This window comes from Carettochelys insculpta, chromosome 21 (assembly GCF_033958435.1).
Source record: "Carettochelys insculpta isolate YL-2023 chromosome 21, ASM3395843v1, whole genome shotgun sequence".
NCBI lineage: Eukaryota > Metazoa > Chordata > Testudines > Carettochelyidae > Carettochelys > Carettochelys insculpta.
The window spans coordinates 11247499-11260531 of NC_134157.1; the positions used below are offsets into that span (position 1 = coordinate 11247499).

General features: G+C 57.7%; 1 protein-coding gene across 3 annotated transcripts; it reads right to left on the bottom strand.

Annotated features, from left to right (window-relative positions):
- Positions 1-217: 217 nt before the first annotated feature.
- Positions 218-9600, bottom strand: CFAP157 (cilia and flagella associated protein 157). Of its 3 annotated transcripts, none has more exons than XM_075015172.1 (9): positions 9397-9600; positions 7932-8203; positions 6819-6972; positions 5993-6260; positions 5503-5633; positions 3350-3500; positions 1475-1653; positions 658-820; positions 218-430 (listed from the first exon to the last, which is right to left on the bottom strand). In XM_075015172.1, the coding sequence occupies exons 1-9, from the start codon at positions 9540-9542 to the stop codon at positions 242-244; spliced, it is 1653 nt and encodes a 550-aa protein (XP_074871273.1). In that variant the 5' UTR covers positions 9543-9600; the 3' UTR covers positions 218-241. The 3 variants fall into 3 exon arrangements, with proteins under 3 accessions (XP_074871273.1, XP_074871271.1, XP_074871272.1); XM_075015170.1 differs by having other exon boundaries at positions 658-830; XM_075015171.1 differs by lacking the exon at positions 9397-9600 and having other exon boundaries at positions 658-830; positions 7932-9010.
- Between the last annotated feature and the right edge of the window lie 3433 nt (positions 9601-13033).

Genomic DNA, 13033 nt, shown 5'->3' on the forward strand with positions numbered 1-13033 from the left:
CTGGCTGGAGCTGGAGGCCAGTTGAGCTTCGGGGCGCCTGCCTCCTTGCCCACCTTGGCCCAAGCACTGGCCCCGTCTCCCTGCAGAACAGGCCTAGGACTCGGTGATCTTGCCGGGTCTCAGCTTGGCCTTGGTTTCCAGCCAGACGTCTCAGTAAGTCCATAGGCTTTATAGGGCCGTTTGGCCTAGACTAAAAGACACCCAGGCGCCATCCTGTGCGCGCGTTGCCAGTCCCTGCCCTTCACACAGGTGTCCTGGGGGCAGAGACGGGAGCGTCAGCTGGCAGAGCCTGGTGCTCCTCCCCGCCCGCCGCAGCCTCTCCCAGTTTGGTCAGCAGGCCCTGCAAGGAGCGTCTGGCCACGATCTCCGGCAGGGGCAGCAGCGGCTGCTGCTTCCCCTCTTTCTCCTCCGACCAGGACGTCACCAGGGGCTGTTGGGAAATGGGCAGCGAGTCAGAACTGTCACAGCAGCCGCTCCACCCCTCTGGGCGTGGGGCAACGCCTCTGGCGCTTGGCTGAGCTTCCCCTGCCCAGGCGGGGCCATGGACAGAACCGTTAGGCACAGGGACTTGGTGCTCACCTCCCTCCTCAGCCCCAGGCAACTCCCTCTCTAACCTCCCAGGCTGCCTGTTCCCTCCTGGCCCGAGCACCCCCTCACCTCCCAAGCGCTGGTGTAGGAGCGGAGGCTGCCGAGGCGAGTGGTCTTGGACAGCGGGCCCAGCTTGCTCATGCTGTGGAAGAGCCGCGCCCCAGGCCACCGCTGTGCTAGCGGGTGGTGCGGGGTGACGCAAGAGGCCTTTTGGGACGGAGCTGGGGGGCAGCTGGCTGGCGCTGAAGGGAACGGGAATGGGTCAGACAAGGGGACGCTGGGGGCGGGTGAGACACAGCCCAGGAACTGACATGCTGCTCCCACAGGGAGTGTGGCAGCCCCAGGAGACACTGTACTTCCCACCTGCCCAGGCTGCCCTAGCTGAGCTCCCCAGCTCAGGCACTGGAGGCAACTGCACAGCACGGAGCAGGAGAGGGTCAGCCGGATTTGGGGGTGGGGAGCAAGCAGCCAATCAGAGACCGGCGAGAAGCGCACGCTCCAGGGCTCAGCAAGGAGCGCTGGAGCTAGCGCAGGGGGGAACGTGCGGCTGTCAGATTGCTGGGAGGGCGGGGAATGAGCTAACAGTGGCCTGGGAAGGTCCCATTTGCCCTGCCTGTCCCGGAGGGCTCTCGGAGGTGGGAGTCATGACGGCAGAGGAGCAGGGAGGCAGGCGATTAGACACAGAGCTGGAAGGTGGTGATAGAGCTCCAGGTCACACGGGGCTATGGAGACAATCGAATAATGCAAAAAAGGCACATCCCCCTTTGTCTCCTCCTTGCCAGTGGCGGTCGGGTCAGGTCTAGCCTCCAGCTGGGACCTGCCTCTCCTGGGTGCAAGGAGCTGTCAGGATAGGGCCTGGCTGAGAGTCGGCCTATTTCCTACTGACCCCTCTGCTGTGGTCCCAGGGCCATGCTCCCTGCTGGCCATTTTCGGTGGCCCAGCCTGAGACGTGGGCCCAGCCTTGGTCGCCCGCCTCAGCAGGCCCAGCAGGTTCCGCAGCATCTCCTGCTGGCGCAACTGGAACATCACGTCGAAGGCACCATCCTCCTCGTCCGACGGCCTCTCCTGCAGGGCAGTGAGGGGAAACAACGCAGTGTTTGCTCCCTCCTCCGTGACGTCAGAGCACAAGGCCCCCACAATTCCTACCATAGGCAGGGGGAGCCCCACACACAGTCTCCACTCCCATGGGCCCAGCTCCTGCATGCTGGGGGCACCCAGAACCCAGCAGCTCCCATCAGCGAGGGGGGGCCCCAACACAGAAGCAGGCCCCAGCACCACTCAGAACTGGGCTGGGACAGTGAGCGGGAGTTGGAGCCAGTGGGAGTTAAAGGATGAAGCCAGACTTTAATGGGGTTCCCTGGAACCGCTGCCTGGCATCTCTTGGCTTCCCCGCCAACTCCATCTCCCCCCTGCTGTGAGATCCTCCCTTGGGTGCAGCTAAGCACTCAGTGAGAGACCTACCAATTGGTGTAATGGGATTTCTAGTCCTCATGCAATAAATACCACGTATGTGCAGGGTTAGGACATGTGGCATAGCAGCTGGCAGCATGGACCATCCTGCCCCAGGGCTGTCCTCCACCAACTGCCCTCCGCACACCAGGCCCCCAGAGGGGAGAAAGGAAATTACAGTGACTCCTGCCAAAGCAGCCCTGACACGTTCTGGTTTGGTGCAAAGGGAGGAGCGGGAAACAGCTGCCCCACGAGAGTCAGCGCCCAGGGCCAGGGTGGGTGTTTGTACAGAGCAGGATGCTGGTGGCTCTGGTCTAGGTGTAGTGACTTGCATGGCAGAGTCGGGGCAGGACACCTGCCCACGCGAGGCCATTGCGCTCTCTCAGACGATCACAGCTGCTTTGGCGAATGGGGATGGGTGCAAACCCCAGCCCCATTCAAGACCTCCCTAATTGTACAACTTCCTCATCCTCTGATGCAAAATCAATTCCAGTCAGTGGAAGGGCCTCCCACGTCAACACAGCAGTGCAAAGTGAGACCCCACTCGCTCCACACTCTGCAGGTGCCTCTCATGTAGGGATGGAGCCAAGCACAGAGGCAAGAGCTAGGGCCCAGCCTAGGACTCCGGAGGCCTGGTGTCAATTCCCAGCTCCACCACTGACTTCCTGTGTCAGCTTTGGCAAGTCACTTAATCTTCCAGGGCCCCATCTCTACACTGGGGGAAGGAGCACTGCTCTTCCTCTCTGGAGCTGGGGGGGGGAACACTGCCCAGCTTCTGCTAACGGGGGCCATATAAGAAGCCAAGACAGACCAGGCTCAGGAGCCTCCAACTCTCCTTAGCAGGATTTTGGGCAAGTTCATGAGCTTCCCAACAGTTGGCTACCCCAATCTGTGCCCGCGTTGCCCACTTCTTAATGGAACCACTTCCTTCTCTACAGCCTCTACTGGAAAGAGCTGGAAGAGCCTTAAACACTAGCAGAGCAAGGCTCACAGCCAGCTGCAGGGCAGGGCAGTATCATTATCTCCATTTCACACATGGGGAAACTAAGGCGCCGAGCTGGGAAAAGGACCCAGGAGTGCTGATTCCCAGGCTGCTGCAGACAGTTCTGCTCCCCTTCTAGGTCTCAGGGCTTCCTTACTTGACCTCAGTGACCCAGTGGTGGCTGATGCCCACTGGTCCATCTGTTCTGTTCTAGCTTTGGGGAGAAAACTATGGAAACCCTCCCAGGACCATGCTGGGCTCTGGCCCACTCAGTGGCAAGCATCCACCCCAGCGCATCCACCCCAATGGCCAGGACTGTTTGAGTCTCACCTGCAGCAGGTCCATCAGGGCTTGGGCAGCCTGGTTCAGGCTCCTCTCTGCCTTCCTCCTGAGCTTTTGCTCTTCCTCCAGGTGCTTGGCCTGACTCGGCTCTTCATCCTTCTTCCTTCTCAGCTCCTCCTTCAGCTCCTTCAGCTCCTGTCTGCAGGGACAGAGGCAGACAAGAACGGCCGGGGTGAATAGCGAGACAGAGAGCCAGAGATAGCCATCTTAGCCCACAGCCACTTCCCCTGGGGATGCCTGGAGTGCAGGGAATTGCTCCTCCCCTCCACCTGGCCCCAGAGAGCCATGTGCCCATTTGCATGCCCTTGGCTGAATCAGGGAGGTCTGTCTGCCTGCCTGTTACATGTCTGTCCAAATCGGGGCCCCAGGGAAGTCTGTGTGTCTGTCCAAATCAAGTTCCTCTGCTTATAGCTGCCTGTCTGTCCATTGCAGGCAGATGTGTCTGTCTGTTCAAGCCCGGACACCAGGGAGACAAGCAGGTCTGCATCTGACAGTCAGTCTGTCTTAGTCAGGGAGCTATGTGTGTGGATTGGCCGGGGGGTGGTAAATCTGGTTTCTGAGATCTGTGTGTCTATCCATCCGTCCATCTGACTAAGCCAGGCCCCGGGCAGCCTCCCTGCACATCAGTGGCACCAGGGTCTCAGAGAGAACTTACTTTCCAAGAGTTTCTGCCCCAGTGAAGCGCTCGGGAACACCAGGCCACCCGTCCCCATGCTGGCTGCCACTCCCTGTGGGGTTCCACAATGACCCTTACAGACAGCAGGCCCTGAAACCCAGCTGGGTGACCAGAGTGGCCCTTGCTGGACAGGATGGACTCAGAGGCCAGGCACTGACAGAGGGTTCTCATGGCTGTGGCTGGGGCCTTTTGGGGACCTCTGACAGCACGAGGCACAGCAGCTCTGCTGGAGGGCGGGGAGACACGACAGAGCCTTGCTGAGTGTGTCACAGGGCTGAGGTGACAGACACACTCAGGGTAAGCACTAGCATAATCCTGATAATATTCTTTCCTACTCCCTACCACTGCAAGGGCTCCACGTGCTTTTCAGACATTGCTTAGTTAAACATCACCAGGCCCCTGTGAAGCAGGTGAATGGATATACAGGGACCACTTCCCTCAGCACTTAAATGCAGCCACCTCTTGGGTGCAAAATGGCAGCTGTTTAACACCTCACTGCAGCACTGCACGGCAGTGGGGTCAGAAAGTGAAGAAAAATCCCCCCTTGAGTTCCCATTGCAGAGAGTGCTGAGCCAGGACACATCAGATAACATCACCACTCTTCCCAGTTCCCACTCTGAGGGCAACAGGCAAAAGCCGTGTTTCCCAAAGGGTTTCAAGAGGTATGTGACAGAAAATAAATGACTAAAAACCAGCAGATAAGCCCTGGGACGACACTGGGAGATGGGGTTCGCTGGTAAGGCCGGAGTCCCAAAAGGGGTAGGCAAATGCTTTAAGTCTGGGAAACACTGGGCACAAGGAATCAGGACTAGACTTAAAACATTTCCCTCAGTGCAGTTCTCCACCCGGAAAAGCATTTTGTCGAGATGCATCCATTTCAATGGCAAAAAGTCAAAATTTATCACAGTGGCTTCCCTGTTGCATTCTGAAAAGGCAAAACGTTTCTGTTTGGCCTCCTTGTTCTGATTAACGTCACGTAGCCCTGGGAAAGCATTAAGTATCTAGCACGTTCCACCCTGCGTTTGACACCTGATATTAAATGGGAAGGTTTTAACACTAAGTGGAATTTTTGTTACAAATTTTCTAATTTTTTATTTGGAGCAAAAGGGGTTTTCAAGATGTCGGCGTTTCCCATGGAACTGAACGTCCAGTCCCTGGCCCACTGGCACCTGGCTCTGCGTCTTCTGTCTCGTGGAAGAGCTAACCTTGCAGCGTGGCTAGCCCCACTGGGAGCTTACAGGCACCATTTTCTGACACACAGTTCTCGTAATACCTGGCTTTTCCTTGGAGGTCTCCCATCCCACCTGACCTCGCCACACACAGCCTGGCAATGTAATGGGATCCCAGTGCAAAGCCTCTGCTTTGCCTCTACATGGCCTTGCAACAAGGCCAAGCTGTAGCGCTGCAATAAGATCTGCCCCGGGCTCCCCGTGGCTTGCTGTGGCCTCCTCTCTGCTTCACGTACCGTAGCACCTGGTTCTCCTTCTGCAGCATCTCATGAGCCACCTTCAGCTGGTGTATGGCCTCCTTCTGCTGCCTGTGCTCATCCACCAGCACCTGCTGCTCTTTGCATTTACTGGTGAGCATCCAAATCATCTGAAAACGAGCAGCCGCGACACAGTTCGGGATCAGGAGATGAGAGAAACATCTCAGGCACCAATCTTGGCCCAGGCTCCCAATTGCCTTGTTTGCAGCCCACATACAAGCTGCAAGTTGTCTGAGTTCACTGTCAGGTCCCTGCTGCCCAGGTAATGATTCAACAAAGCAATGAGCCACTTGCACTCATGCTGGGGGCTGAGCAAGCTCTAGGGAAATAGCACCACGAGGGAATGGGGAGACCAGGCCCCCTGACACCTACCATGTGGTCCCTTTGCACAGAAAACCTGGAGCAATGACAGGACCAGAACCTGGCTTTATCACCCTGTCTTCCCTCTGTGCGTTGGTTGAGCTCTTACCTTCTGGTTGCTAAGGCTGTTCTTGGCCATCTGCTTCTCATTGTGCTCCAGCATCTCCAGCTGCTTCTGCATCTCAGCCTGGGCCTCCTTCAGCTTGTCGTTCTCCTGGATGAGGTCATAGCTGCGGTCAGACATCTTGGCCAGCTGGAGGTTGATGGCGACGTTCTCGCGGATGGCGCGCTTGGTGGTCTCGGACATCTGGCTGTTGGAGACCTTGCGGAACTCGGTGGCCACCATGTTAACACGCTGCATCATCTCCTTCTTCAGCCTGCAGGGGCAGGGATGCGTGGCCCACCCAGAGACAGACATCACTCCTGGGGCAGGCCCCACAGCAGCTGCTAGCATCTCAGCCCCAGCAAAGCAGACCCAGTCCAAAGGATTAGCTCCAGCCCGAAGGAAGGAGTGCCCTGGTAGCCCACCCATGGGGGTGCGGTTCACACCATCCCACTCACACACACCCTGCCCACTAAAGGAGCTTTCCTGCCTGCCTGTCAGGGAAGCTCTTCCAGCACCTCCCTAGGTGGAAACTCTTCCTGCATGAGGCCCATCCACCACTCAGTTGCAGAAGGCAGGTCTCCTGGCATCCCACTCAGCCAAGGCAGAGTGCCCCGGAATCCCAGCAGCCTTCCCTCCTGGAGTACCATCATTCCAGTCTCACAACACTGCCCAGTCCTCCAGGCTCGCTCCTCCCTGGAATATCCTGCCCACGTTAGGGGTTCACCCAGCAAGTCAATGGCAAAGCCAGGCTCCCATATCCCACACATCAGACAAACGCTCCCCCTTGAGACTCAGGTCTGGAATTATACAGTCAGTCCCGGGTGCTGACCTGTCTTTGTCCAGCACAGCTTTCCTCTCCAGGTTATAGATATACTCCTTGTGATCTTCTGCTTGGTTCTTCAGCTGCTCCTCCAGGGCTGCAAATCTGCCCATGAGATCATCCTTTTGGATCCGGAACTCCTCCAGCGCAGCCAGCTTCCCACCTGCCAACAGAGATCACTGAGGGCCCAGCAGGACAGCCGGGGGCTTTCACACTGAGCCACAGTGGTTGGGGATAGCAAAGTCTTCAACAAGCCAGCAGACTCCCCTGTTGAGATTCTCCCCAGCTGCTTTTCTCACCCCCACACCGTTTTTTCAGCCATAATCCCTGTGAAGCCGGGACTTGTCTCTCCAGTACATTTGTACGTGGCGCTGCTGTAATACCAATAATAGCAGGGCAGCCTACAGGGAAAGCTTGGCCTGAGGCTGCCCAGGCTGTTCTGCCATGGGGCCCAGCAATAAACAGCAATCTCCAGCATGGGAAAGGAGCCATCCACAACCCACACTGTGGTGAAGAAGAGGCAGGCTCCAGTGCGTAAACACCATCCAGCTCCAGCTCCCCACCTGCATGTGTCCTGCCTCCATCCCCACCCCAGACGGAATTAGGGCTGGGCCAGTATTGTCCAGTGAAGCTCAGAAGTGACAGCAAATTGGGTATGTGACTCAATGGACGTGCTCGCAGAAAGCAGCCGCTCCTCCTGAACACTGAAGATTTTTCATCCGAAATGCAAAACCTCCAATCGCCTGTCACACACCCAACCTTTTTTTGTTTTCAGCAGCTTTGGGACAAAACCAAGTCTTGTTTTTCAAACTCCTTGTGTCTGCGGAAAGCTGAGGCGTCCTGCTGAAAACGCCAGCAAAAATGAAAAGCAAAATAATTGTCTTCATCGGAAAAAGGGGCTAGGCGTGGGGGGCGTGTTCCTATTCCCACCTGTTCCAGCCGGGATGTTTCTATGGGCTGTTCTCTCAGCAGGCCATGGCTGCACCCCAAGTTTGAATTATTTACCCCCCGCCCCAGAATTCCAGCCTGTTCCCACAATACAGCGCCAGTAACCCCCTGTCCCAAAAGAACCATGGTACAAGAGGGAAGGGGAAGAGACGGAGCTGGGCCAGGACACGTTACTTAGCAGCATGTTCTCCGAAGTGAGCTGGTCCTTGGTCTCCTGAAACTCATGTCGAACCTGGGCCAGCTGGGCCTCGAAGGCGTCCTTCTCAGCTTCTTTGGCCTGCTGCAGGCTGAGCAGCTGGTTCTCGAGCTCGGTGATCTCGTCCACCCGCTGGTTCAGGGTCTTCTTGAGAAAGGCCACAATCTCCTTGTTGTCATTGGCCATCTGCTCGTACTCCGCCCTGAAGAGGGTCTCGTTCACATGCATCTCGTCCCATTTTCGCTGGTAGCTGCCGGGGGGAAGCAGCACCCAACAGGCAGTGACACAGCAAACTCTGGGGTGGGGTGACTGCCTCCCCCAACTCCCACCTATTTGTAGGGTGGTCCAGTCCTTCCCATTGCTTTGGCCCAGGCCCAGGGCATGCACAGGAGCACAGATCTGGACTGAAAGGAGTACAGCAGAGTCTCAACATTCGCCAGCGTTCCATGCCGAGAACCCTCGTGAATGCTGAATTTCACGAACTTGGCTCCCACCTGGAGCCCAGCTGCGGGTGCTCCTGGCTGGGCCCTGGGGGAAGTAGCCAGTCGGCCGCTCACGAATAATTGAATTCACAAACGTTAAGTTTGTGAATCTTGAGACCCTACTGTATGGTGAGTCCTGGCGCAGTCTCTCAACCCGATTGCAGGATGGGAAAGAGACAGAGGGGGGACACCACATGGGAAGTGGACAGGATGGCCCTGCCCAGCCCTACCATGTTATTCCAACCCAAGAGGCCACACTGATCACTGAAGCAACTAAATAAAGGCCCTTGATATCTATGGGAGCTGCATCTGCTCCTACCGGGACTGAATTTGGCCCATGGGCTCAGTGCAAAGCACCTGGGAACAAAGGAAAGAGAAGCTGCACCTTTGACCCTGGGCTTGGTACCTCTTTTTTGCCCTATACCAATATCTCCCCCATACTAGGAATGGCGCCTGCAGCATCAGTGGTAAGGGCTACCATGAATCTGGGCAGAGATCAGAGCAATGCCTACCTGTCTGGAACAGCTGGACCCCAGAGCACTTCCCAATCTGTATTTACAAGAGTTGTTCCACCCCACGCCAAAATGCAGCCACCTCTGGGGAGGGACATGGGCAGCTCTGTATACAGGTACCCTTCACCCCACACCAAAATGCAGCCACCTCTGGGGAGGGACATGGGCAGCTCTGTATACAGGTACCCTTCACCCCACACCAAAATGCAGCCACCTCTGGGGAGGGGCTTAGGAAGCAGTTTAACACCAGCTCAGCTGGGCTGGGCTGGCCCGGTCTCCCCATGGCTTAGGAAGGAGGAACCGCTGCGCCGAAGGGGGCCCTCAGGAGCTGCTCGGCGAGCTGGGCAGCGCGGCCCAGGGGGGCAGAGTCGGGGGGTCCCGAGGCTCGTCCCTCCAGGGGCGCAGCCACCCCGGCGTTGGGGGCCCCACGTGGGAGCCCCTCCCCTCACCGGGCCAGGCGCTCCTCCAGGTCCCGGATCTGGAGCAGGTAGAACTCGCGGCTGTGCGGGGCCAGGGGCTGCTCCGCCTTCCCGTCCGGCCGGGCCTCCTTGGCCTCCTCTTCCTTCTTGCCACCGCCCTTCTTCTTGGGGGCCATGGCCGCGGCGGGGGGCGGCGGCCGCGGGAAGAGCCTGGCCGGGCAGCCCGTAACCGGGCAGCGCGCTGTACATAGCAACGGGGCTTAAAGGGCCAGTCAGCCCCCTCCCGCCCTGCCCGCACCGCGGGAGCCCCGGGCAGGGCGTTCCCCCCAGGCGGGAAACCCCGCTCTGGGCCACCCGCACTCTGGGATCCCAACCCAATCCTAACCCTAAACTGGGCCACCCCCAAACTGGCGCCCCATAGGCAGCCCGCTTCCCTCCAGTGAACCCCCCAAAACTGTGCCGCCCCCCAGCTGCGAATCCCGGGGCAGCGCAGCCCGCCAGTGCACCCCCCAAGCTGGGGGATCCTGGTGGTGCCACCCCCTGGGCTGACCTACCCCCAAACTGGACTCCCTGCGGGCTGCGCCCTCTCTTTCAGGGGGGTCCCTGGAGCCAGCCCCTGCAGTGTGAGGAGGGCAGTGCATGAGGCTCCCAGGTTTGCTGCGGAGGGCAGGGTCCATGCCACTTGCTGCTGGCCACCCTGGAAAGTCAAGGAGCTCAAAGTGCCACCTGGTTAAAGGCTCTTCCCGGACCTCGCACCCCACCACACCCCCCAGCCTGGTGACAATTCCTAAAGTGGCATTGAGTGGCAAAAGCCACCCCCCAGTTACCTGGCCCCTGGGGCCCATTAGACCAGCACAAGGCTGCAGCAAACACACCCTCCCTGCACCACTTGGTGTAACACAACAACCAGGACCTCAGGTACAGGCACCAGGGAAAATACAACTGCTGGGGCTGTCACAGGGTGGGACAGAGGAAGGCTGAGGCAGCAGTGAAGGTTCTTGTCGAGATCTTAGATGTACGAGTTCACAGGCCACACATTCCCCATGTGACCATGGGCACGTCACCATCTCTCTAGGCCTCAGTTTCCCCCTCAGTGAGGGCACATGAAGCCCAAGTTTGAGAGGGGGTCACATAAATACCTAGGCAGTTCCTGTCGAGCTTAGGGAGGTCACACTGATGTAGATGTCATGTGATAGAGCTCAGGATTTCTTCCCTATACAAAATGATGTGGGCACTGAAGCCCAGAACCGGGTAGCCAGTCTCCCAGGAGCATGTGGGATGGTAGATTTTGATTTGCCCATCCGCGACACAGGCACAGGGACAGCAATTCCCCTTCGTGAAGGACTTTGACACCTGCACCCTAACATTGATTCAAGCATAGCCCCCGCTCCGGGCAGCGAGCGTTTGGTCAGACACTTCCTCTGCCCTTCCTGAAGGTGGCCTGGAGCCCAGTTCAGTGGCACTGCACAAGGAGCTTTTGGGCCCATTTGTCTGATGTAACCCAAAGGTCGGGCTTGAAATTCTCCTTTTGTTTTCTGTCCGTGGGGCAGGTGCTAATCAAATGGGGCCGGTCAGTCAGTGGTAAAGAGACTAGCAGTAGTTCCCAAACTCTTCAGTATCATGCCCCCCCCGTTTTGATTTTTGAGAACGCCTCAGGCCCCCCCACCGCTTCTTTACCATCATCTAACCCCCCTTTAACAAAAAAACTCAGTTCACAATTTAAAATGAACACAGAAATGATATACAAATGTTATTTAAAATGAGAAATAAGCACAAACAGTTTTCCTTGGTCCCTTGCAGGTGCCTGGTGCAGCCCCAGCTACCTGCGCCCTGTGCCAGCCACCAGAGCTGCCTGTGCCAGCTGCCTGCCCACCTGAGACCTATGTTGCCAGGGCCGCCCACCCGAGCCCCACACTGCCAGGGCCAGCCACCTGACCACCTGCCAGCCACTGGGGCCAGCTGCCCACTGGCTGCCCGAGCCCCAGTGCTGGGACCAGCCACCCACCCACCAGCTGCCCACCCCAGCCATGGGCCAGCCACTTGAGCCACCCACTCAAATCCCACAATGCCAGAACCAGTTGCTTGTCCACCATCCCGAGCTGCCTGAGCCCCACGCTGCCGGGGCCACCTGGCCGAATCCAGCACTTCCGGGGCCAACTGCCCACCCCCCAGCCCAAGCCGCTGGAGCTTTGCAATGCCGGGGCCAGCCCCCTAAGCCCTGCAAGCCGTCTGGCTGCCCGAGCCCCTCCCCTCCCACAAAGCCAGGCACTCCCAGCCCCCCCCATCTAACCCATCCTCCTGACACTCACTCACCTTTGCAGGAGGCAGCTAGCTCCAGGTGGGTCTTTGCCAGCTGCCTGCTTTTGACAGCAGCTGTGCCGCATTGCCCACGTAAAATGGCATGGACTGAGACACAGAAGCAAAGCCCAGCTTTCTTCAGGTGGGGAGGATGTCGGGGGCGGGGGCTGGACTGCCTCACCCTCCCCCAGAATTTCTTCCTGCCCCTCCCCCCAGGGGCATGCACCCCAGTTTGGGAAGCCATGGACTAGAGGAATTCTAGTGCCAAGTATATAATGGGAGGAGAGAGGAAAGCACCAGGTGGAAAGGCATAGATGATTTGGCAAAGATTATCTGGGCAGGGACTTCATTTTACTTCTCCACTGAACAGCTGGGCCAGGCTACCACCAAAGCAGTTCCAGGCTCCTCTAAACGGAGGTAAGACTGCCAGCTACCATGAGAGCTGCAGGTTTCTGCCCAGGAATGCTCAGGGTGCAGGGTCACTTTGAACAGCACTTGGGAAGCCAGTGCAAAGTCTGAGTTGTCCAAGGTGGCTGTGAAATGCCACTGGGCTAAAAGGGAAGTTTTACACTTATCCTGCCGCTCCCATTTCAGTGACTACACGGGGAGCAAAGCAGGGCTGAGCCAAGCTCCCTGTCTTTGACATGGCCGCAGAACGCTGGCTAACCTGCTCTCCTGCCCAGATGTCGATGCAAGGACATTTCAAACAGCTCTTCTCACGTCGACGCGCACACTGGCATTTCCCTCCCTGCCCAGCAAAGACACGGCAAGATGCAACCATCCAGAAGGCACAGAACAAGATCTAGGGTACCCAGCACCGGGGCAGATGGAGCTCCCTCCTCCCGTGGGGGGACGTCTTTGAAACCCTTGATAGATATTAAACTAATTAACCTTTCCATTGATGGAGGGAAGGTTCTTCTCCTGTGTCCAACAGCTGAGGCCAGTGAGGCATAGACGGGAGATGGGACTGGCTCAAGGTCACCTGGGCAGTGGCAGTGCTAGGCAGTTCCTGTCTTTGGTTCTCTGTTTGAGACATGAAACCAGCCTTCATTTTCCTGCACAAATCAGCAATGGAAACACCAACCTGCAGGGCAACGCCACATACCAGGCGGCCGGCAGCTCCCCCCTGCCACACACAGAGCCTCCACAGAGCCTGATGCTCAGTGCTGGGCTGGTGCTGAAGGTTTCTCGCACAGGGACATCCCAGACTGTGGTCCATCTTTCCTGGATCCCACACTTAGCCCACCCCCCCACCACTTCTCAGCTCCCATCACCACCCAGTTCACACGTGGATTTCGTACCATTATAACTACATCAGTTAAGGGTGTGATATTTCTATCAGTTATATCAGTACCCAGTATAAAGACTT

What these genes read in the sequence shown, in the direction of transcription:
- CFAP157 (XM_075015172.1), bottom strand. Translation starts at nt 9,542, where the DNA reads ATGGCCCCCAAGAAGAAGGGCGGTGGCAAGAAGGAAGAGGAGGCCAAG. An exon ending in GCTGTGCTGGACAAAGACAG is followed by an intron (nt 6,261 to 6,818) that starts GTCAGCACCCGG and finishes CTGCCCCTGCAG; the next exon opens with GCTGAAGAAGGAGATGATGC. An exon ending in ACAGCCTTAGCAACCAGAAG is followed by an intron (nt 5,634 to 5,992) that starts GTAAGAGCTCAA and finishes GCTCGTTTTCAG; the next exon opens with ATGATTTGGATGCTCACCAG.